The following is a 25,418-nucleotide window of genomic DNA, read 5'->3' as shown; positions in this document are numbered from 1 at the left end:
GAAATGGAGAGATCTAATACATTGCACTTTATCCCCTGAATCCTCCAAGCTGACCTGGCCTTCTGATGAGTCCCTTCACATAGTCCCCTCCTTCCTCTTCCACCAGCTTCTCAGTTCTGTTCATTCTCCTGTCATGCTGTAGTTGAAGGGAAATGTATACGATGGTGCTGATGTCTGGGAGCAAGTATTTTGTCAATGTTTCTAAAAGACAGGACCAAATCCTTCAGCAAGTGCCAAAACACTCCCTGCAAGTATCAACAACTTTCAAAAAAACTCTAGAAACCACACACAGCTCTATAATCCTGCTATTGAATGTGTATTTAGCTATGAGAGGTTCATGGTGAGTGTTACCTGAGGCACTGAGTTGTAAAGTGGCAGCACTGGTACCAATTCAACAATTCACTCTGATTAATGTCATGATCTGACTAATGCCATGTTTTGCACCTTTTTGGTTCATAAACTCTATCTCCAAAATAGTCTCCAGTCTGACAAGGACCAAACATCTGTGGACACATTTGAGAGGCATAACATAGAAACTGATGTCATGGTGCCACTTTTCATAGCCAATATCCTTACACCTACTCTAAGACATTTGTTCAGAATTTTCAGGATCTCTATCAGAATGTATTTGCATTCTATTATAATTTATGAAAGTCTTTTCTGAAAAGACATATGGAATAGAAGGAAATATGACTGTCTGAAGACAGAATTAGCTGGCCATAGAAGACAAAGGGTGGTAGTAGATGGAAAGTATTCAGCCTGGAGCTCGGTGACCAGTGGTGTTCCGCAGAGATCTGTTCTGGGACCTCTGCTCTTTGTGATTTGTATAAATGGCTTGGGTGAGGAAGTGGAAGGGTAGATTAGTAAGTTTGCCAATGGCACAAAGATTTATGGAGTGGTGTATCGTGTAGAGGGCTGTTGTTGGTTGCAACAGGACATTGACAGGATGCAGGACTGGGCTGAAAAATGGCAGATGAAGTTCAACCTGGAAAAGTGCAAAGTGATTCATTTCCGAAAGTCGAATTTGAATGCAGGTTACAGGTTAAAGGCAAGATTCTTGGCAATGTGGAGAAACAGAGGGATCTTGGGGTTCACGTACATAGATCCCTCAAGTTAATAGGGTTGTTAAGAGGGCATATCTTCTGTCGGCTTTTATTAGCAGGAGGACTGAGTTTAAGAGCAGCGAAGTTATGCTGCAAGTCTATAAAGCCCTGGTTAGACCATACTTGGAGTATTGTGTTCAGTTCTGGTTGCCTCATTATAGGAAGGATGTGTAAGCTTTAGAGGGGATGCAGAGGAGATTTACCAGGATGCTGCCTGGACTGGAGGACGTTTTAAGAAATAAAAGTTAGGACTATTCTCAGTGGAACAAAGAAGGATGAGAGGTGACTTTGTAGAGGTGTTCGAGATGATGAAAGGCATAGATAGAGTGAATCATCAGAGACTTTATCTCAGGGTGGAAATGGCTATCATGAGGATGCATAATTTTAACGTGACTTGAGGAAGATATCAGAGGTAGGTTCTTTAGACAAAGTGTGGTGAATACATGGAATGCATTGCCAACAATGATAGTAAAATCAGATAGATGAGGGACATTTAAGTGACTCTTGGATAGGCACATATATGAAAGTAAAATATAGCGTATGTAGGTTAGTTTGATCTTAGAGTAGGATAAAAGGTTGGCGCAACATTGAGGACTGAAAGGCCTGTTCTGTGCTGTACGTTCTATGTTCTATTTTCTTTTCTTCATCTTTTCTAATATCTCTATTTCCTTTCTACATTATGGAGGCCACAACTTTACCACCAGTGTGGACCAACTAATGTAATATGTCACATAATTTCTCAGCTTTTCACTTCTTTCCTTCTAGAAATCAATACCTTTACTTACTTCCCTGATGTTATTAACTTAAGTTGCTACTTTTAGTGATTTATGTATCAGTACCCCTACATCCAGCTCCTCAAATTGTGTTCAAGTGCCAACCCAAGATTTGTTGACAATGAAAGAACACAGCCATTGGTGCAGGTTACTCAATGTGAATATTAGCATTGGCCCCTTACTGGATAAATAGAGAGGGTAGGCAGTTGGATGGGCAACTCTTTCAGTTTAGCCGCCAAATCCAAAAATGAGACTGATATAAAAATGATTAACCAGCACTTTGTCAATCCTGTGTAACACAAGAAAAGTGAAACTATCCAGTCTTACCTTTGAGAGATAAGAAAATCTTTTTTCTTTTCAAAATATGTTGACTTGTTTCATTTTGAATGTTATTGGTTTTTAAAAATGTTGTGGATTGTCTCAGCCACTGTGGTGGAATTTTTCACAGTTGGCAAAATGGGACTAGACTTTTAAGACAAAATCTTCGGATATGGTTTGGCCTAATAATTCTTCAGTAACATGGGAACTCTGAATTACAGGGTATTTTTCAGTCTTGTAGTTGCAGAGCATCATGTCAACCTGGTAAAAGCCTCATTGTGTAGCAGCAGAATTGCAATAATGTTGATTTAACACAGCAAGCTCTACTCTGTACACTCTTCACTTATTTATGTTGCAGTTCATTTGCCAATAACTATGAAACATTTGTAAATTGTTGCAGAATACGAATCAGGTGGTTGGGGTATCAGCCCCAGTTTGGTGTTCACCACTTAAAACAACAATTGTCGAAGTTTTGCTGAAAGTACATTTGCATCTTCAAGAATCAAAAACCAGGGACTTCTAAAATCAGAAAAAATCTTCATCTATCTTTTGGTCCATTGCCAATGTTATGTTTTGGCAAATGCTCAGTGATAACGGAATGTTAAACTGCATGATAAATCATCATGGGTGATAGGGCAATATTTATTACAGCTTCACTTTATTCCCCCCCGCACCCCCCCCCCCCCCCCCCCCCCATTACTTTCTCATCACTTCTGCAGAGGGACAACACGCTCAGCTGGGAGGTATCCCATAAATGTGACCAATGCTGCAAGTAAAGAGACAATTCCTCTCCTTTCTTCCACCCTACGTCAATTCCAGGCTTATTTACCTTTGCTTTTCCAGTTGAGCTCTTAAATACAGCCTGAGGTTCCAGCAAGAAAAAAGATAATATTCAGTGATTAAGAATACCAAGCTATCCATCAGTATAATGTTAACCCTAGCCACATGTGATAATGATCATTTTCAATTTCAATTCTAAATTCAATTCTTTGTGGCTGTATAACACATCTATCAACAGAGAGAATGTGTAAATCTGCAACAAATAAACAAAAAAAGGATTGGAATCTGCATCAACTCTAAGTAAAATTAATCAAAAATGTAAGTACCCTGGGAAGTTGAGCTGAACATACTGCGAAGCTGATCATTTAAAAGATGTTTCCAATGATGACTAATGGATTATGTGAGTAGCAAAATAACAGCAATTTAAATTTGGAAATTCAGAAGGAATTGCATGCCTGTCTCTTCAATCTATGGTGCTGTATCAAATTTTATTAACTTAGAAAGAAAAACAAATCAATTGTACTCCTGTCATATTCCTTAAATTGTCATATTCTAATGTGGGTTTGAAGCCTTTGAAACAGAATGAGGAGTTGATGTTCTTTTTTGGTGAATATATCAAGAAGAAAGGTGCCATCTGTTTTTCAAATGCAGTTCACAGCTTCTTAAATGAACCAACTAGTAGAAATTAGTCTTCAAATTGCATAAATATTTCATTTTAATTAATGACTTTTCCAAAAATATTGCTTTTGTTAAATTGATATCTTTTCAGAACAAATTGTTGCATCAAGTTATTCTGGAAACTGTGAGATTTAGTTCAGTTCTGAATTATAATCAAAGTGAGTTGATAAACTGAACAGTTACTATGATTAAATGCTGACCTCTGTGGAATAGATGTTGAGTTTCTGGAATGGATTAACAGCGATGAGGATGTCTCCAACATAGGTATATATCTGTTCCTCACTGTAACGCTTTTGCAGCTGCTCAGTGACTGTATTCTGTCAAGAGACAACAAATAATAATAATACAAATATGTAATTGGGTTCCTATGAAATTAAAAACCTGATATTCACTTGAGCAAGATTTTCAAACCAGACCAGAAGAGTCTGGTTCTGGAGAACACTATAAAGTTTTAGCAGTTTTTACTCCAGTGATGTTCATTTTGTCAGATTTGCTCTCCAGAGGCCAGCCTGATTAATAGACTTGGCCCCCTGTCCAGTTGGGAGCACTGCAGATGAGGCTACAACCCAGAGGCCAGGTTAATTTCCTGCTGTTTTTGACAGAAACTGTGAGACGGGAATGGTTACAGCAATCTGAGATTCCGGGATGATCACGGTGGGGGTGATTCTGTTGGACGAGATTGGTGTATGACACAGGAGATGAGATGATCAGCAGTTATGAGGGAGGGTGTTAACAATCGTAAGAAAAATTTGGCATGGTCGGTGATGGATTGTTGGGACAATGGGAATTTGTTGAAGCTTGAGTGTGGAAGTTCACCTACTTTTCCTTCTCCACAAGAAGTGATGGAAAAACACATAATTCTTTGCTGCAGTTGGTCGGAATCCACTTTAGCTGGTCACCCAGGGTCTTGGAACTAGTCAGCATTGAAGCTGCAAGACAGGCAAACCTGGGGTGAACAGTCCCATTAATATATTTCATTATGTGATCCATTTCTGGGGAGCAGATTAGTTTCCCATCCCTTGCCAAGTTCTCATTAAATCTGCAAGTGGTGGGTGCATGTGGATTTGAGATAGAGTCATAGAGATTACAGCATGGAAACAGACCCTTCGGTCCAACCCAAGATCTTATAACATTTTAAATTTTTGTCCCTACAAATCCACTCCTAAGATTCAATCACAAAATTTGTTCATAGATTATACTGTTCTTGAGTTTGATTTATTTAACATGCTATTTTCCAAAGAACCTTTGATGTCATGCCAGTGATTGATTCCTTCTGAATGAAGCATGGGACCATTGGAATAAACAGAAGTAAATTAATTATCATTGTCTTACTTCATCTAACACTTCAAGTGTGGCAAGATCGTCTGTATTAACCAGATTTGAAATGGGGTTACTCTTCATGTCTTGGCCCTTCTTTGTGTGGATACGTTCATGCCTACAAATAAGATGTTGAAAATTAGATTTATGACATCAGAAATGAACATCATAGATCCACAAGCCTGACCACCTTGGCCGACCCATTGTCTCAGCAAGCTCCTGCCCCACTGAACTCATCTCTACCTACCTCGACACTGTCCTATTCCCCCCTAGTCCAGGAACTCCCCACATACGTTCGAGACACCACCCATGCCCTCCACCTCCTCCAAGACTTTCGTTTCCCCGGCCCCCAACACCTCATCTTCACCATGGATATCCAATCCCTCTACACCTCCATTTGCCATGACCAGGGCCTCCAAGCCCTCCGTTTCTTCCTCTCCCGACGTCCCCAACAGTACCCTTCCACCGACACTCTCATTCGTTTGGCCAAACTGGTCCTCACCCTTAACAATTTCTCCTTTGAATCTTCCCACTTCCTCCAGACCAAAGGGGTAGCCATGGGCACACGTATGGGTCCCAGCTATGCCTGTCACTTTGTTGACTACGTAGAACAGTTGATCTTCCGTAATTATACCGGCACCACTCCCCACCTCTTCCTCCGCTACATTGATCTCTGCATTGGTGCCACCTCGTGCTCCCACGAGGAGGTTGAGCAATTCATCAACTTCACCAACACATTCCACCCTGACCTTAAATTTACCTGGACCATCTCTGACACCTCCCTCCCCTTCCTGCACCTCTCCATCTCCATTAATGACGACCGACTTGACACTGACATTTTTTACAAACTCTCTGACTCCCACAGCTACCTGTATTACACCTCTTCCCACCCTACCTCTTGCAAAAATGCCATCCCGTATTCCCAATTCCTCCGCCTCCGCCGTATCTGCTCCCAGGAGGACGGGTTCCACCACAGAACACACCAGATGGCCTCCTTCTTTAGAGAGCACAATTTCCCTTCCCACATGGTTAAAGATGCCCTCCAACGCATCTCGTCTACATCCTGCACCTCCGCCCTCAGACCACACCCCTCCAACAGTAACAAGGACAGAACACCCCTGGTGCTCACCTTCCACCCTACAAACCTTCGCATAAACCAAATCATCCGCCTACATTTCCGCCACCTCCAAAAAGACCCCACCACCAGGAATATCTTTCCCTCCCAACCCCTTTCGCCTTCCGCAAAGACCGTTCCCTCCGTGACTACCTGGTCAGGTCCACGCCCCCCTACAACCCACCCTCCTATCCTGGCACTTTCCTCTGCCACCGCAGGAACTGTAAAACCTGTGCCCACACCTCCTCCCTCACTTCTATCCAAGGCCCTAAAAGAGCCTTCCACATCCATCAAAGTTTTACCTGCACATCCACTAATATCATTTATTGTATCCGTTGCTTCCCTTGCGTTCTCTTCTACATTGCGGAGACTGGGCGCCTCCTAGCAGAGTGCTTTAGGGAACATCTCCGGGACACCCGCACCAATCAACCACACCGCCCCATGGCCCAACATTTCAACTCCCCCTCCCACTCTGCTGAGGACATGGAGGTCCTGGGCCTCCTTCACCACCGCTCCCTCACCACCAGACGCCTGGAGGAAGAACGCCTTATCTTCAGCCTTGGAACACTTCAACCCAGGACGTCAATGTGGACTTCAACAGTTTCCTCATTTCCCCTTCCCCCACCTCACCCTAGTTGCAAATTTCCAGCTCAGCACTGTTCCCATGACTTGTCCGGACTTGTCCTACCTGCCTATCTCCTTTTCCACCTATCCACTCCACCCTCTCCTCCCTGACCTATCACCTTCATCCCCTCCCCCACTCACCCATTGTACTCTATGCTACTTTCTCCCCACCCCCACCGTCCTCTAGCTTATGTCTTCATGCTTCAGGCTCACTGCCTTTATTCCTGATGAAGGGCTTTTGCCCGAAACGTCGATTTCGCTGCACCTTGGATGCTGCCTGAACTGCTGTGCTCTTCCAGCACCACTGATCCAGAATGAACATCATGAACCAATCCATATTAACCAACAAACCAATTTCTTTAAGAACAACATGCGTACTTTCTGTACAAGCAATCTGTTTTGGGATTCAATAAATGAATAAGATGATACATTACATTTAATTCTAATCTTTCATAGAATGTTAGGATCACTGGCAAGGCCAGAGTTTGTTGTCCACCCTTGACCCTTCAGAAAGAAGTGAAGAAGTATCCTCTCGAACTGCTGCTATCCAAATGTTGTATGTGTAGCCACAATGATGTAAAGGGAACTCTGCATTTTTGATCTACTAACAGTGAAAGAACAATAATCTAGTTCCAAAACAGAATGATTTTAGTTCGAAGGGATACGTGAAGCGAGTAGTACATGTCCTTTTAGATAGCAGAGGTCATTGAATTGGACGTTGCTCTTGAAGGATGGTGGAGTGCACCCTCTATATGATATATTCTGCTGTCACTGTGTATTGGTGAGAGAGAGAGAGAGTGAATGTATAAAATGGTAAATGTCATGCAAATGACTGCTTTGCCCCAAGAGTATCCAGCTGTTGTCATCCACATAGGCACTAATGACAATGACAGGTCTACAAAGATATTCTACTGAAAGAATTTGAATATTAGACAAATTAACAAGCAGAACCTCCAAGGTGGTAATCTTGGGATTACTATCTATACCACAGACGACTGGCATAAGGTAAATAAAGTCAAGGCGTTAATTATGTGGCTCAAAGATTGATGTGAGAGGAATGGATTTCAGTTCATAAAGCACTGGCACCAGAATTAGGGCAGAAGGAACATCTTCGACAGGGATGGGCTTCACTTGATCTGTGCTGGGACCAGGGTCCTGGCAAATGAAACAAAAAGCTAGATTGTAGAGAAGTCTTTAAACTACATAAAGGGGGAATGGTAGGATTCCAGAGAAGGATAAATTAAAAAGACGTGGTAGCATTGCAGGGCAGCTATTTAGATAATGATAGCCGGAGTAGGATAGGAAGGGACAGAATGTACAGACAAAAATAAACAGCAAATAGCATCCAAGAGTAAAGATTGGTAGAAAGGTAAAATTAATGGCTCTTTACTGAAATGTATATAACATTTAAAACAACATAAACAAATTAATAGAGAAGACATGCTCTAATCAGCACAAAAATCATCACAGAAGATCCAGTGAAGAGGGAACAACTGAATTGCTTTCCCTCCCCATAACATCCATTTCTTTTCCCTCTCTGTATCTGTCTGTGTGTAAGTGTGTTTATAAATGCTGAGAATTGTAATTAGTACAGTCAAATGCTGACTGTTCATAATTGTTTACCTATAGCTAGAGGTGAATTACTTGTAATAAATAGTAATTCTTATTAAATATGGAAACCTGGTCCTAGTTTTCTCCTAACCTGGGTCTGTGTGCTTTAAAAAAAAGCTTTAACTTTTATAACAAGTCTGGGAATAACAAGGTTCGATTTCCAGTGTGTTGTCCCAGTGAGTCATGATGCGTTATCTCATTGAATGATAGAGCAGATCCGATGGTCCAAATATCCTAATACTGCTTTTATTTTATTTTTCTGAGCATCATACATCCAGGACAAGTGGAGACTATAACATCAGATGCCATATTTGTGCCTATAGACAATTGACAAGTATTGAGAAGTCAAGTAGTGGGTTGCTAGCCAAAGAATTCCCAGCTTCTAACCTGCACTTTTGGCCTTATGGTATCCATAGCATGCTGAGGACAAATATGACTTTGAGTCAATAAACTATACACCATAGGATCATATTGTATCTGGACTGATTGCTGACAAATTGATGAAGATTGATTGCTATGTTCAAGTAACAACTCCATTATTGTTTTACAATTGACAATCAGGTTCATTAATAGATTGACCTGGACCTTTTCCTATAATTTAATGAGGAGGGCTGACAGTAGTGCAGTGCATGTTTAAGTCCTTCGACTTTGTTTTTTGTTTTGAGCTTGGCTTATTTGATTGCTCTGGGGTTAGTGGTGAAATATAGTGGCAGTGCCATATATTAACATTAATATGCAGGCATTCTTAGAAAGAGATATACAATACCAGTTAGTTCTAAAAGGTGTTAAGCCATGAAGAAAAAGTTTATTTGTACAAAATAAAACATGACTTTCTCAAAATATACTGATAATAAAACAAGTACCATTTTATCTCCTCTCCACAGATGCAGATGAACTAATCTATTGTGAGTAACAGTTACAACGATAATTATAAAGATATATTTGAAGATGAGGAGAGGTCTAAAAAAGTGAAAGTTTTCAAGAAGAGAATTCTAGAATGCAGGGCCATGGCAGCTGAATCAAAAGAACATAAAGCCATACATCACGGAATGTTGCATCAAACTATTTCATCCAGCTAGTCTGTTCTTTCCTCAAACCCCCTTTTCTCCCAATATTCTTCTCCTTCAAAGACAGTCATAATGTCATAGAGATGTACAGCATGGAAACAGACTCTTCAGTACAACTCAACCATGCCAACCAGATATCCTAAAGTATTATACTTCCATTTTCTAGCATTTGGCCCATATCCCTCTAAACTTTTCCTATTCATATACCCATTCAGATGCCTTCTAAATGTTGTCATTGTGCCAGCCTCTGGCAGTTCATTCCATACAGCACCACTGTCTGTGTGAAAACATTACCCCTTAGGACCCTTTTAAATCTTTCCTCTCTCATCTTAAACCTTTGCTCTCTAATTTTGGACTCCCCCACCCTGGGGAAAACACTTTGGTTATTCAGCCTATTCATGTCCCTCATGATTTTACAAACCTCTATAAGGTCATTCCTCAGCCTCTGATGCTCTAGGGAAAACAACCCTAGTGCATTTTGCCTCTCTCTTTTGGTCAAACCCTCTAACCCTGACAACATCCATGTAAATTCTTTCTGAACCATTTCATATTTAACGACAGCTTTCCTACACCAGAATTAAATGCAGTATTCCAAAAGTGGCCTAACCAATGTCTTATACATTTGGAACATGACCTCCCAACTCCTATATTCAATGCACTGACCAATAAAGCAAACATACCAAATGCCTTCTTCATTACCCTGTTTACCTGCAACTCCTATCTATTCAATTCCATTTTCAAGACTGTGACTACAAAAGCATTAGTTAATGCATTCAAATTTCTAACCACTGGATGCATGAAAATATTTTTTTTCCTGGCTGCTCTGGTTCTTTTGTAATTCACCTTAAAACTGTGGTTATCAATCCTTCAATCATTGTCAACAATTTCTCTTTCATTGCGCTATCTAAATGCTTCATGATTTAGGGCATCCCTTATCAAACTCAGAATCTGTACTCACAAGTGGATAGCTCCAGGCAACTGGGTGAGCCATAAGTCAAAGAATTCCAGGCATTCTCTGGTAGTTGGCCTTCATTGGTACTTAATGTGCTTTAGTTGTTTACCTCCACTTGTCTTTCTGCCCCTGATCCCACCTCTAGAAAAATGGCTTGAAGGAGTGATGGCACTTATAACTTGACCAGCTGGCCAATGGCTAGTAGTGGAAAATCGCTCACCTGCAACCGCCCATTAATGGGATGAAAATTCTGTCCCGTTGCTTATTCCTTAATGGGTGCCACTGGCTGGATTAGCCTTTATTGCCCATCCCTAATTGTCGAGAAGGCAGTTAAGAGTTAACCATACTGTGTGGGCCTGGAGTCATGTGTAGGCCAAACCAGGTAAGGATGGGCATTTCCTTCCCCAAAGGGTATTGGTGAACTAGATGGATTTTTCATGTCAATCAGCATGGTTTCAGGCCATCATTAGACTTTATTTCCAGATTAGCATTGAATTCAAATTCCACTACTTGCCATGGTGGGATTCAAACCCAGGTCCCCAGAATATTATCTGGGTCTCTGGATTAATAGTTTAGCGATAATACCACTAAGCCTTCACCTAACTATGAATTTTTTTAAAAACTAAGCATCAGAAACGCAAGACTTCCATATGTAATAATTTTACACTGGGCTTGAAATAATCTAAGTGTTGTAAAGTTATAAGTGGAACCAAACTAGTGACTATTTTTCCATTTTAGCTTTCATTATGTAGCTGCACTATGTATTCGAATTTTCATATAAATCACAAGAGAACCATGTCATTTTCTAATGACAAATACTGTTAGTGATAATGTAGTCAAGAGACTCATTAGATGCAAGTCACTCTTGGCTGACTGTGAAAAGAGAAATATTTGCATCTCATGTTGCTGGAGTATGCTTGCGCTTTGAAAACAACTCTTAAATTATGAAATTAAATATTCTGGCTCCTGCAGGGTCTAACTGTAAATCTAGCAAAAGTCAAACAAAACCCATGAGACCATACTTCAGACCAGCCATTCCAGGGGGTTTTCAGGTAGCAGTAGTACAGTACCTGTCACAACACCAACACAAGCTAAAATACTTGATAGACGTGAACAGCTTTCAAAGCCTTATCACATGAAACATAGCAACCAATTTGCACAAAAGTTCTCTGTCTTCACAATGTATCATCTTACTAAGCATCTAAGGGGCATATACAAGACGCTGGGGATGATTGCTCTGAACTGGATTTCTTATGCAGTAGAAATGGGAAACCAATTCTTATGCCGTTGCTCACTAGGGGCTGGTAATGTATGGATGCTGGTCCCTCCAATATCATTTTGTGCTTCCCACATCCAAAATACCAACTTATGTGGGAAAGACTAGCATCCTCATGAAAGGATGTAACAGGAGCTAAAGCCTTGCTATTCCTAAAAGAGCATATCAAACTCAGGGGTTCTGGTCACAGGGATTTCTGTTTCACCTGTTTATGCCAGGGCACTAGGGGTATTTTGGACAGCAGCACCCTTGAAGGGTGCAGGAAGCCCTCATGTTCATGTTCTTGGCCAATTATGTTCAGCAGCTTCTCTTCATCGTAAGGTCGGATTGTGCATGTTTGTTAATGATTGCACAATGGTCAGCATCATTCACAACTCCTCAGACATTGAAACAGCCCATATCCAAAACAAGCCAGACTTGCGCAATATCCAGGCTCTGGTTGACAAGCAACAAGTAACAATCATGCCATATAATTGCCAAACAACGACCATCTTCAAAAAGATAATCGAACTATCACCCATTGACATTCAATAGTATAACCATCACTGAACCATCAACATACTGGAGTTTGCAATTGACCAGTAACTGAACTGGGCTCGACACATTAATACTGTGTTTATCAAAGCAGATCAGGGGTTAGGAATCCTCCCAATGAATAATTCACTTATTGACTCCATAAAGCCTGTCCATCATCTACATAGTGAAAGTCACGGGTGTGAGGGAGTACTTCCCATTTGCCTCCCATTTGATGTGGAGGATTGCATCATCAACAATAATCAAGAAACTAGATACCATCTAGGCCAAAGCAGTCCGCTCAATTGCCACCACACCCACAAATATTCACAGCCTGCATCATCGACACAGAAATGTGTCTTATTGACATGATACATTGTAGAAATTCAGTCTCCTTTGACAGTCCTCCAAACCCATGACCACTACTATCAATGAGGACAAGGACAACAGAAACATGTTGTAACCATCGGTTGCAAGTTCCTCCTCAAGCCACTTATCATTCACCACTTTTTCTATTATCTATTCCCTACATCATTTGAACTGCAATTGATCAAAAATTTAGTTCGCCATACCACCACTTTCTGAAGTACAACTCGGGATGACAATAATGATAGCCCAGACAACCAAGACAAAATCCCCTGATCTCATCAGTGCAATTACCTTGGCCTTGGATTTACCAGGATTGCAAACATACCTTCTTTCTGTATAGTCAGGTCATGGCCTGGCACTGCTGCTGTGAACCCCATATGATAATGGTAACTTATTCATCTGTTTACCTCCTAGCTCAAGGAAGGAATGCTGGGCCTCTTCCACCCTCATCCTACTGCAGGGCATTACTCAGCCTCCACCACCATGTGAAAGCTCACATGCCTTTGCTCATCATTAGGCAGACAGAAGTTATGGAACAATATGTCAATATATGCCTCCCCTGCTCACAAGTAGCTTTTGTTCCTGCTCTAACTTTGCTTTCCTCCTGTCACAGTCCATGCTCAATGGACACACCTGCAAACTCAGGCCCCCTTTCCAAATCACATAGTAACTACGTTTACACGTTCTATAATATTTGACCATTTACAAGCAGCTGGGTAAAGAGAGCAAATCATATGTTTTGATGTTAAGCTTATCTTGATTATTTGGCTTGGATGGAGAGATGTACCTGGGTAGTCCCAGACTTTAGGGAATGTGCCCTGAGCAATAACATTGTCTTTTGTTCACATGCTGTCACTGAACAGATGACTCCATGTTGTGGGTTTGTCTTAGACCCAGGGGACCTTAATTTCACTCTGATAATTATTCGATGAGTGGAGCTTCCTACACAATCCACATGTTTACTCACTTCTTGTTTTCTTTCTTCCATCTGCTTGACTATGTTTACCTTTTCAGTTTTGGTGAAGGGCATATATACTCAAAATATTAACCTGTCACTTGCTCTGCAGCAGACAGATTTACACCATCATGCTGAGCTTTCCTGTTTGTGTTTAATGATTTTAATTTGTTTGATACCTATGTCATTTGCAAATTTAACATACCGTTGCTTCACTTAATAATGTGTTTAAAATATTCTATACTTTAAAATTCAGATATTAAAATGATTAACCAATCACTAGTAAAACACACAAGCAAATTTAAGAACTGATCCCTTCCTTAGTGCAATGTATCTCCAATTATTTTCTTTCCTGACTTTTAATTTCAAGGAAGCTATTCTGTTAGTGATGCCAATTAAAAATAAATTGAAATATATTTAGGTAGAGACAGCTGGGTCCTGAACCTTTGCAAAGCTTATTACCTGGGAGCAAGAGAGGCATCAGCCTAGGCACTTGTTTCAATCAGTGTCTTAAGCGAAACAGCATATTATCAGAATCTCAATTACGTGATCAGCAATGTATCACTGACCCCTCCAAATAGAAGCACATGACTCATGAAAATTGTAAATTATGTGATTATCAACATTTCCATATTTAACAAATTCAATTAAACCAATTCATCCATGAATGATGCAGTAAGGATGTTGAGTTGCAATTTCAGGGGTAATAATGGAACGTGCACACTTTTCAACTAATACTTTAACTTCGCTTCCCCATGATTCCTATGTTGAGCAACCTAACTAGTGGCTTTTAAAAGGATTATTCCAAAAACAGGCCAGGGAAGGTTATCAGTGATATTTTGTGAAGTTACCCACAGGGGATCTTCCGCTGGTACAAGAAATTCCAGCTTCTTACCCCACCCACCCCAGAAATATCAGCAGGCCAGGATGATATCCAGCTTGCCTAACATTGAACTGACCTCGGCCAGTATGATGTATCTGAATGTCTGATCCCATGAGTAAAAAAACACTGACAAGATTTAAGTTCAAGCTAGCCTCCTTGAAAGGCTGCCAGCCATTCAAAAGCTTAAAAACGTATGTTTACACAGACAGTATTCAAAGCTCTTGCGGTGTAGTGATAGTGACACTATCCCTTGGCCAGAAGATCGAGACCTAAGTCCCACCCCTGCTGGAAATGTGTCATAAAGTGTTTAAACAGAACATTTTACAATTCCTGCAGTTTAAAGGCTAAACATATGCTGTGTGAGAACAGTAAACAAAGACTTAATTAATTCTTATGAAATTTCTGTGATTTTCAATTTAAATACATTTGAAATTCTAATGCTTGCCATTTTAATGAAATTGTTATCCAATTAAATACATTAGCATCCTTTCTCAAATAGGATGTAGAGATGTTTAACTAGTGTTAGTTAATATAATTGAACGTTATTGTGTCAATGTGTTTGTGTGCATGGCTAATATTTCTGGTATGAATACTCCTTGGATGGTTATTAAGCATTCTTTTCTCATTCTTATCATTAACATATTGGACTGGATTTTATGGGGATAGGTACTCTGCACTCCTCCCAACCCAGAAAGTAAATTCCACCATCAGTGTAAGAGTCAAAGCCTGGCTTTTCCATAGTGAGGTGTGTGTGTGTGTGTGTGTGTGTGTGTGTGTGTGTGTGTGTGTGTGTGTGTGTGTGTGTGTGTGTGTCTGTTTCTGTTTATGTGTCTGTGTCTGTATGTCTGTGTGTTGTATCAATGTAAGTCAGTGTGTGTTGTTGTGTCAGTGTGAGTTGTGTTGGTGTGTGTGTTTGTGTGTGCACGCGCGTGGGTCTGTCATTGTGTATGTATGTGTTGGTGTGTATGTGTGTGCCTGTGTGTGTGTCTGTGTGTGACTGTGTGAGTGTGAGTGTGTGGTAATTGATTTTGAATTAGACTATGTCCTAATCAGGGAGAATGTCCCTCTCTAGATGTATTGAGATTGCAATGAGGTTGGCCAGGTGGACCTCAGAGAATATGAGTTCCCTGACTGGGGCTATTAACCTGGTCTAATTAGGGAGCCCTAGCTGACAGATAAGAACAGGAGTGTCAGAGGTTCAGTTCAGCTTGGGAGTTGGTTCTGAGGGAGCTGGATCAGTGTCTAGGGCTCTCCATGTATAAATAAAGGATGACTTGGTGACAGGATACCAGCCTCTGAAATTATTTCAAGAATCCTACCAACAAATGCATGTGGTTGGCATCTCCACCTTCTTATCTGTACCAGAACCATGGAGTAGCCATTAGGAGGACTTCATTCAACTCCAGAAAAAAAATGGAGGAGACTTGATTTCCAATAAATCCAGGAGTTTAGGATGTGCCTGCCTGGCTATGGGTCTGGATTTTAGAGGTGAGATGGAGAATCAGGTCTCCACCAGTTGAGGAGTTGTACCTGTTCTTTGCAGTAAAACCTACTTTAAGCCAAAATTTTTCCTTCAGAAATTGCTGTCAGCTATGACTTTTAATTATTATGTCATGTTTGGATATGCACAATAGTCACTTGATCTCTCTGCAAATCAATGAAAATATCTAGAGAAGGAAGACCTTGAGGCAGCACTCTGATCAGCATATGAATGATCTGAGCAGATCCTGTGAACAGAGATCACCGAATTGCTTTCCCAGTTTTTCTTCCATCCATAACACCGATGTTTTACTTTCTGATGTTGTGTGTGAATGGGAATTTTTAATAAGATTAAGAGTTTTAACCAGTACAGTTATATGCTGACTGCTCATAATTCTTTACTTACAGCTAAAATCTATTTACTTCTAATAAATAGTAATTATTATTAAGTACAGAAACCTGGTCTATGCTTTCTGACGTGGATCAAAAAGACAGTTAGATGGAGGAATTTTGCTTCCATCTATAAAGTCTTTCATTTCTGTGACAGCTTTGAGAATAGTGGGTTTGACTGTCAGAGTGTTACTCCAGTGGGACCCATAACACTTTTTTTTTCAGATAAGATTCCAATTACCTTTTGAATGGCTTGATTGAACTACTTTAGTAAACCTTCTCTCAATCTGTACATTGATTTTCAATGATTTATGCTCATCTACTCAAAGGCTCTTTTAGACTTGTACCTTTCATTTCATACGGTCTCTATCTTTGCATTGAACTTCATCTGCCACCAGAATGCTGAACTAATCTGAATTAGTGAAAGCATTTCTCTTGGAGCCTGTAAAAGTGTTAAATACCTTGTCTTTTCAATGGCACCCATTTGTTGGTGAAGGTCTATGAGCTCCATGAGTTGTTTCTGCAGGGCCTTCTCTTTTCCTTGAATCTGTCTGATAAAGGGATGTTCCAGGAGGTCGGAGACAGTCGGGCGGTGTTCAAAGTCTTTAATGAGGCATCTGTGTTAACAAAAGCAGCAAAGAGAGTTTTTTAAAAATCACCTTAACCAACCTAACCTCTTCCATGGAAAGCAAATGTTTGTCTTTCACCATGTTTTTTTTTGTGATTAATTTATTAAGTGTCTCCAGCTTTTTAGTAGTAGTAATAAATGAATGCCTAAAAACCTTCAAAAGAGCACACACTGCCAGTCAAATTGCAAAAACCAAACGTTATTAAAAGCTAGTTTGGATGACAGGAATTTATGCACAGAATTGTCTTAAAATGCATGATGATATTATGGTGGATGAATATTAATCTAAGAGTGCTTCAGATTTTTTTTTTATGCTCACTGATAAATTGTTTAAAGAGACATGTTCAAGAGCAGAAAGAGCAGCATTCCATATTTTATATAGAGACGCTGTTACAATTCTCTTTTTGATAGTGTGTTTGCAATTCACAATGAGTTGCAAAGCCCCTTTACCTATTTGAACAGCTGATGGAGGAATTTCATTTAAATATGATAATTGTTTGTTTGCTACTGTACAATACAGGATGGATATACTAACAACTGAGATAGACAGATCTCTGATCTCTTAAAGAATCAAGAGTCATGGGAAATGGTTGGGAAAATGGAGGCCAGTGGTCAGCCTTGACCTTATTGAATGATGGAGCAGGCTCAAGGGACTATATCATGTACTGCTGATCATGTTCCTTATGTTCTTAACATTTAAACTTGTAGAAGTGTAGGATCTTTCAGGAACAGATTGGACAGTGAAAGTGGATATCTATCACAGGAAAATTTTCACCTCACAGCAAAGCTTTGCACTCTGGAAGCATTTACCCAGACCATGATCACCTTTGTGCCAGCTATCCTACAATGTTTATAGATTGTCCATCAATACAGAGCCTCAACTGAAAGCCCAGTCAGCATTCCAAAGGGGAAAGGCCCTGCATTATCTCTACTACCTCAATGTGCAAACATCTTTCATTAATGTTATCATATCTAAGGAACAGTCTGTTCAAAGAGTTTTACCACTAAAATCAAGTACTGAACGCGAGATGGCAGTCACTTATAATGACACTACCCTCACAAAGACATATGAACATAGAACATTACAGCGCAGTACAGGCCCTTCGGCCCTCGATGTTGTGCCGCCCTGTCATACTAATCTGAAGCCCATCCCACTTACACTATTCCATGTATGTCCATATGCCTGTCCAATGACGACTGAAATGCACTTAAACTTGGTGAATCTACTACCGTTGCAGGGCAAGCATTCCATACCCTTACTACTCTCTGAGTAAAGAAACTACCTCTGACATCTGTCTTATACCTATCTCCCCTCACTTTAAAGTTGTGTCCTCTCGTGTTTGCTGTTCCCATACTTGGAAAAAGGCTCTCCCTGTCCACCCATCTAACCCTTTCATTATCTTGTATGTCTCTATTATGTCACCTCTCAACCTTCTCTCTAACGAGAACAGTCTCAAGGCCCTCAGCCTTTCCTCGTAAGGCATTCCTTCCATACCAGGCAACATCCTAGTAAATCTTCTCTGCACCCTTCCACGTCCTTCTTATAATGTGGTGACCAGAACTGTACACAATACTCCAAGTGCGGCCGTACCAGAGCTTTGTACAGCTGCAGCATAACCTCCTGGTTCCGGAACTCAATCCCTCTATTAAAAAAGGCCAAAACACTGTACGCCTTCTTAACAACCCTGTCAAGCTGGGTGACAACTTGCAGGGATCTGTGTACATGGACACTGAGATCTCTCTGCTCATCTGCACTCCCAAGAATCTTACCATTAGCCCAGTACTTTGCATACTGATTACTCCATCCAAAGTGTATCACCTCACACACTTGTCCACATTAAACTCCATTTGCCACCTCTCAGCCCAGCTCTGCTCCTATCTATGTCTCTCTGCAACCTACTACATCCTTCGTCACTATCCATAACTCCACTGACCTTAGTGTCGTCCGCAAATTTACTAACCCACCCTTCTAAGCCTTCATCCAGGTCATTTATAAAAGTGACAAACAGCAGTGGACCCAACACCGACCCTTGTGGTACGTCGCTAATAACTGGACACCAAGATGAACATGTTCCATCAACTACAACCCTCTGTTTTCTTTCAGCAAGCCAATTACTGATCCAAACTGCTATGCCTCCCACAATCCCATTCCTTTGCATTTTGTATAATTCCTGATGAAGGGCTTATGCCCGAAACGTCGAATTTCCTATTCCTTGGATGCTGCCTGACCTGCTGTGCTTTAACCAGCAACGCATTTTCAACTGTGATCTCCAGCATCTGCAGACCTCATTTTTTACCCATTTTGTATAATAGCCTACTGTGGGGAACCTTATCGAACGCCTTGCTGAAATCCATATACACCACATCAACTGGTTTACTCTCATCTACCTGTTTGGTCACTTTGTCAAAAAACTCAATAAGATTTGTTAGGCACGACCTAACCTTCATAAAACCGTGCTGACTGTCCCTGATCAGATTATTCTTTTCTAGATGGTTATAAATCCTATCTCTTATAACTTTTTCCAACACTTTACCAACAACTGAAGTGAGACTCACTGGTCTGTAATTACTCGGGTTGTCTCTATGACCCTTTTTGAACAAGGGAACCACATTTGCTATCCTCCAGTCCTCAGGCACTATTCCTGTAGACAATGATCTACAGGAGCAAGATGGGAGTTTTCCATCACACTCCTGACTTGTGCCTTGTCAGGCTTTGAGGAGTCAAGGGGCAAGTTACTTGCTTCAATATTCCAAGACTCTGACCTGCTGTTGTAGCCATTGTGTTTATGTAGTGAGTCCAGTTCAGTTTTTGGTCACTGTTAACACACAGCATGTTGATATTAGGGAATTCAATGATGACAACACCATTGAATGTCAAGGGTAATAGTTCAGTTGTCTTTTACTGGAGATGGTTAGAGCCTAGAATTGGTGCGGCCTGAATGCTACTTGCCATTTGTCAGCCCAAGTCCATATATTGTCCAGATCTTCTTGCATTTGAACACAGACTGTTTCAGTATCTGAGGGGATTGAATGGTACTGAACATTGTGTAATCATTGGCGAACATCCCTATTTCCAACCTTATGTGGGAGGAAAAGTCATTGATGAAGCAACTGGAGATGGTTGGGCTTAGGACATGACCCTAAGGAACTCCTGCTGAGATATCCTGGAGCTGAGATGACTGACTTCCAACAACCACAACAATCTTCCTATGTGTCAGGCATGACTCTAACCACTGAAGAGTTGCCCCCTGATACCCTATGATTCCACTTTTGCTGGGACTTCTTGAAGCCACACTCAGTCAAATGTAGCCTTAATGTCAAGGGCTGTCTCTCTCACCTCACCTCTGCAACTCAGCTTTTTTGTCCATGTTTGAACCAAGGCTGTAATGAGGTCAGGAAGTGAATGGCCCTGGTGGAACCCAAACTGGGCATCACTGAGCAGGCTATTGCTCTGAGCAGGGGCTGCTTGATAGCATTGCTGATGACACCTTTCATCACTTTATTGCTGATGTTCTTATGTTCTTATGACCAAGAGTAGACTGATGGAATGGTAATTGGCTGGGTTGGATTTGTCCTGTTATTTGTGTACAGGACATACGTGGGCAATTTTCCACATTGTTGGGTAGATGTCAGTGTTGTAATTGTACTGGAACAGCTTGGCGAGGGGAGCAGCAAGTTCAGGAGCACAGTATTGTGGAATACTGTGGAGCCCAGAATCAGGCATAGTCCTTGCAGCATTCAGTGTCTTGCTACAAGATAGCAATGTAGTAGGGTTCCTAAGCTGAATCTCGTCAGTTCGGACCGTTTCTTTCTTCTTTTTCATCTTTTCACGTTTTGTTCCTTTTCTCTCTACTTTCCTTCATTCCTCTGGTGGACTTGATGAACTCCTGATCTTGTGTAGACCCAGCACGGACTCATGCCCTTCTCGAAGAATTCCAGTGTGGACACTCCCCCTCCTCAAGGAATTCCAGCGCAGACTCCCTCCCTCCTCGAGGAATCCCAGTGCAAACTCACACCCTTTTTGAGGAATCCCAGCACGGATTCCCTCTCTTCTCGAGGAATCCCAGCCTGGACTCACACCCTCCTCAAGGAATCCCAGCACGGACTCACACCCTCCTCAAGGAATCCCAGTACGGACTCCCTCCCTCCTCAAGGAATCCCAGTGCAGGCTCCCTCTCTTCTCGAGGAATCCCAGCACGGGCTCACACCCTCCTCAAGGAATTCCAGTACGGACTCCCTCCCTCCCTCCTCAAGGAATCCCAGCACGGACTCCCTCTCTTCTTGAGGAATCCCAGCACGGCCTCACACTCTCCTCAAGGAATCCCAGCACGGATTCCCTCCCTTCTCGAGGAATCCCAGCACGGACTCCCTCTCTTCTTGAGGAATCCCAGCAGGACTCACACCCTCCTTGAGGAATCCCAGCACAGACTCACACCCTCCTCAAGGGATCCCAGCATGGACTCCCTCCTTCCTCGAGGAATCCCAGCGCAGACTCCCTCTCTCCTCGAGAAATCCTAGCACGGACTCCCTCCCTCCTCAAGGAATCCAAGTACAGACTCCCTCCCTCCTCGAGGAATCTCAGAGCGGACGCATGCCCTTCTTGAGGAATCCTTCACAAGTTTGTTTATCCACCACTATTTTCAGTTGGTTGTTGCAGGACTGCAGAGTTTAGATCTGATCCACTTATCTCTGGATCACTTATCTCTGTCTGTCACTTACTACATAAGCTGTTTGGATGAAAGTACTCCTGTTGGTAGCTTCACCAGTCTGACACCTCATCTTTAGGTATGCTTGGTCCTGCTCCTGACATGCCTTCTGGAACTCTCCACTGAACCAAGGATGATCCCTTGGATTAATGGTATTAGTTGAGTAGGGGATATGTCAAGCCACGAGGTTACAGATTATGTTGGAGTACAAGTCTGCTGCTGTTGATGGCCCATATGGATGTCCAGTCTTGAGTTGCTAGACCTGTTCAAGGTCTGTCCAGTTTAGCATGGTGATAGGGCCACACAACATGAAGAAGGATATTTTCGATGTGAAGACAGGACAGATGTCAGTAAGAGCAGCTATACAGGGGCAGCACGGTGGCTCAGTGGTTAGCACTGCTGCCTCACAGCACCAGGGTCCCGAGGTTCGATTCCAACCTCGGGTAACTGTCTTTGTGGAGTTTGCACATTCTCCCTGTGTCTACGTGGGTTTCCTCCAGGTGCTCCAGTTTCCTCCCACAGTCCAAAGATGTGCAGGTCAGGTGAATTGGCCATGCTAAATTGCCCATAGTGTATGGTACATTAGTCAGTGGGAAATGGGTCTGGATAGGTTACTCTTCAGAGGGTCGGTGTGGACTTGTTGGGCCAAAGGGCCTGTTTCCACACAGTAGGGAATCTAATCAGATGCATCTGCAGCTGGCAGGTTGGTAAGAATGGGTCAATCTAGGTTTTTCCCTCTTGTTTGTTCCCTGATCATGCAGATAGTCTGGATGCTATGTTCTTTAGGATCTGACCAACTCAATCTGTAGTGCTGCTGCCAAGACACACTTGGTGATGGACATTGAAGTCCCCCACCCAGAGTACGTCTTGTGCCTTTGTCATCCCCAGAGCCTCCTCTAACTATTGTTCAACATGGAAGAGGACCAATTCATCAACTCAGGTAGGACAGTACGTGGTGTTCAGCTGGAGGTTTCCTTGCCCATGTTTAACCTGAAGCCATAAGACTTCATAAAGTCCAGAGCAAATGTTGAGGACTCCCAGAGTAACTCCCTCCTGACTGTATACAACTCTGCAGCCACTTCTGCTGGGTTGTCCTGTCAGTGAGACAGGATATACTTTGGAATGGTGATGGTGGTGTCTGGGACATTGTTTGCAAGGTACGATTCTGTGAGTATGACCATGTTTGGCTGTTGCTTGACTAGTCTGTGAGACAGCTCTCCCAAGTTTGGCACTATTCCCCAGATGTTAGTGAGAAGGACTTTGCAGACTTGACAAGGCTGTTTCTGTCATTGTCTTTTCTGGTGCCTAGGCTGATGCTAGGTGATCTGCCCAGTTTCATTTTTTTGAAATTTTGTAGTGATTGATTTAACTGAACGGCTTGGAAGGACATTTCAGAGGGCAATTGAGAGTCAACCACATTGCTGTGTGCCTGGAGTTACATGTCGGCCAGACCAGGTGAGGATGGCGGATTTCCTTCCCTGAAGGACGTTAGTGAACCAGATGGATTTTTTCAACAATCCGTGATGGTTTCATGGTCATCAGTCGATTCTCATTTCCAGATTTTTCTTTGTATGCAATTTAAATTCCACTATCTGCCAAGCCAGGATTCACACCTGGGTAGCCAGAACATCAGTTGAGTTTTTGGATTATTGTCTTGCAATAATACCATTAGGCCATCGTTGTGTTTGAGAAATATTGGTGATCTGTCTTCTTGAACCGCTGCAGTCCATTGAATTGAATCAAATTAAATTTATTGTCACGTGTACCAGTGTCACTGTAAAAAGCTTTGTCTTGTGAGCAATAAAGGCAGATCACATACTTAAGTAGCATAGATAAGTAAATAATAGGTAAACAGCAGCAAAACAAAAACGTAGGTACAGGTGAATGTTAAGGGTTTGTGAGTTCATTCAGTCGTCTAACAACTGTAGGGTAGATACTGTTGCGAAACCGGCTGGTGCATGTGTTCAGGGTTCTGTAGCTTGTCCCTGATGGTAGAGGCTGTAGAAAAGCATTGCCAGGGTGGGATGGATCTTTGAGAATGCTGGCAGCCTTTCCTTGACAGCGGGCCTGGTAGATGGATTCTGTAGATCGGAGGTTGGCCTTTGTGATTGTCTGGGCTGAGTTCACCACTCTCTGTAACCGTCTCCAATTTTGAATGGTACAGTTGCCATACCAGATAGTGATACATCCAGACAGAATGCTCTCAATGGCGCACTTATAAAAGTTGGCAAATGTATTTGCTGTCTTGCCAAATTTCCTTAGCTGCCTGAGGAAGAACAGGTGTTGTTGGGCCTTTGTAACCAGTGCATCCATATGAAGAGTCCAAGAAAGCTTGTGTTGGATAACCACTCCCAGGAGCTTGACACTCTTCACTCATTCCACCTCTGTGCTGTTAATGTGTGTGTGTGAGTGTGTGGCGGGGGGGGTGGGGGTGGGGGGGGGGTGGGGGGGAGGGGAGGAGGGAAGGGAAGAAGATTGCATGTTAAGAAGGCGGTGCTTAAGCCGGTCTGAGGGTTGGGACTGAGACAAGGTGGGGGGAGGGGAAATTAAGAAGCTGGAGAAATCTGCATTCATCCCTTGTGGTTGGAGGGTTCCTAGGTGGAAGATGAGGTGCTCTTCCTCCAGGCGTCGTGTTGCCATGGTCTGATGATGGAGGAGGCCAAGGACCTGCATGTTCTTGGCGGAGTGGGAGGGGGAGTTAAAGTGTTCAGCTACGGGGTGGTTGGGTTGGTTGGTGCGGGTGTCCCAGAGGTGTTCTCTGAAATGTTCCGCAAGTAGGCGGCCTGTCTCCCCAATGTAGAGGAGGCCACATCGGGTGCAGCGGATGCAAATATCCCTCAGACTCAGCACCATCTTCTTGACCTGCAATCTTCTTCCCGACCTCTCCGCCCCCACCCCCTCTCCGGCCTATCAGCATCACCTTAACCTCCTTCCACCTATCGCATTCCCAGTGCCCCTCCCCCAAGTCCCTCCTCCCTACCTTTTGTCTTAGCCTGCTTGGCACACCCTCATCATTCCTGAAAAAGGGCTTATGCCCAAAACGTCGATTCTCCTGCTCCTTTGATGCTGCCTGACCTGCTGCGCTTTTCCAGCAACACATTTTTAAGCTCTGATCTCCAACATTTGCAATCCTCACTTTCTCCTAATGATGATTCTCTGAATACTGCTATTTAATTATACAAATTTGCAGATTTACTGTCTTGGTGATTACTGTGTTGGCATTCAGACTCAACTCTAGACATGAGGAGCTATTTGCTGATCTAAGGCATGCTGCTCCAATGAATTTCCCATACTGTCAGATGACACTTTGCATTAAAATTGTGCAGGGGTCAGCCAATAAACTGCTGCAGGAAATTTATTCAGAGGAGAATTTGCCAACCTCAATATTGTCACAAGTAAGTTAAACAAAATCACAACAGCACAGCCAGACGAAGCAAGCCAGAGCTGAAATTCAACTCAAGAGTACTATTATATCAGAGTAAATTTACAACAAATTTTTAAATACATCATAATGAAATGCTTAAGTACTGCAATTTTTCAACATTTTAAGTTGCTTTCTACAAATGGATGACTGATGTTTCAGTCAGTTAGAATAGTGCCTCCATCGTCTCCCTACCCAGAAACCACTGTGGCAGATTAGTATGGCACATTGTCACTCTGCTGCAGAATTTTGAAAAAAACAATGCTTATTCTAATTATGGACCCACAGCTACAAAAAGGGAAAAGTTGGGTACTGCAGTTCTGAAGGGAGAGATTGTTTGCAGCGGCTTCCCAGAACTCCAGGTATCCACACAATACATCACTGGCTGTGAATTCCCAAAGACACGTGGGAATGGGTAGAGATGGAATGTCTGCCCACCCAAAATATTATATTGTATTAAG

General features: G+C 42.2%; 1 protein-coding gene across 1 annotated transcript in view; it reads right to left on the bottom strand.

Moving 5' to 3' along the window:
• myo3a (myosin IIIA) overlaps positions 1-17,649 on the bottom strand; it is a 180,296-nt gene extending 162,647 nt beyond the window's left edge. The window contains exons 1-4 of the mRNA XM_060825714.1: positions 17,606-17,649; positions 16,664-16,819; positions 4,985-5,087; positions 3,853-3,969 (exon numbers count right to left, since the gene is read on the bottom strand). Of these exons, the coding sequence (XP_060681697.1) occupies positions 3,853-3,969; positions 4,985-5,087; positions 16,664-16,819; positions 17,606-17,649 (420 nt within the window). The remainder of the gene's footprint in view (positions 1-3,852; positions 3,970-4,984; positions 5,088-16,663; positions 16,820-17,605) is intronic.
• Positions 17,650-25,418: the final 7,769 nt, after the last annotated feature.

The sequence above is a fragment of the Hemiscyllium ocellatum genome, chromosome 5 (assembly GCF_020745735.1).
Source record: "Hemiscyllium ocellatum isolate sHemOce1 chromosome 5, sHemOce1.pat.X.cur, whole genome shotgun sequence".
NCBI lineage: Eukaryota > Metazoa > Chordata > Chondrichthyes > Orectolobiformes > Hemiscylliidae > Hemiscyllium > Hemiscyllium ocellatum.
Note: the sequence above shows the minus strand (reverse complement) of the source record. Positions and strands in the feature narration are given on the sequence as shown.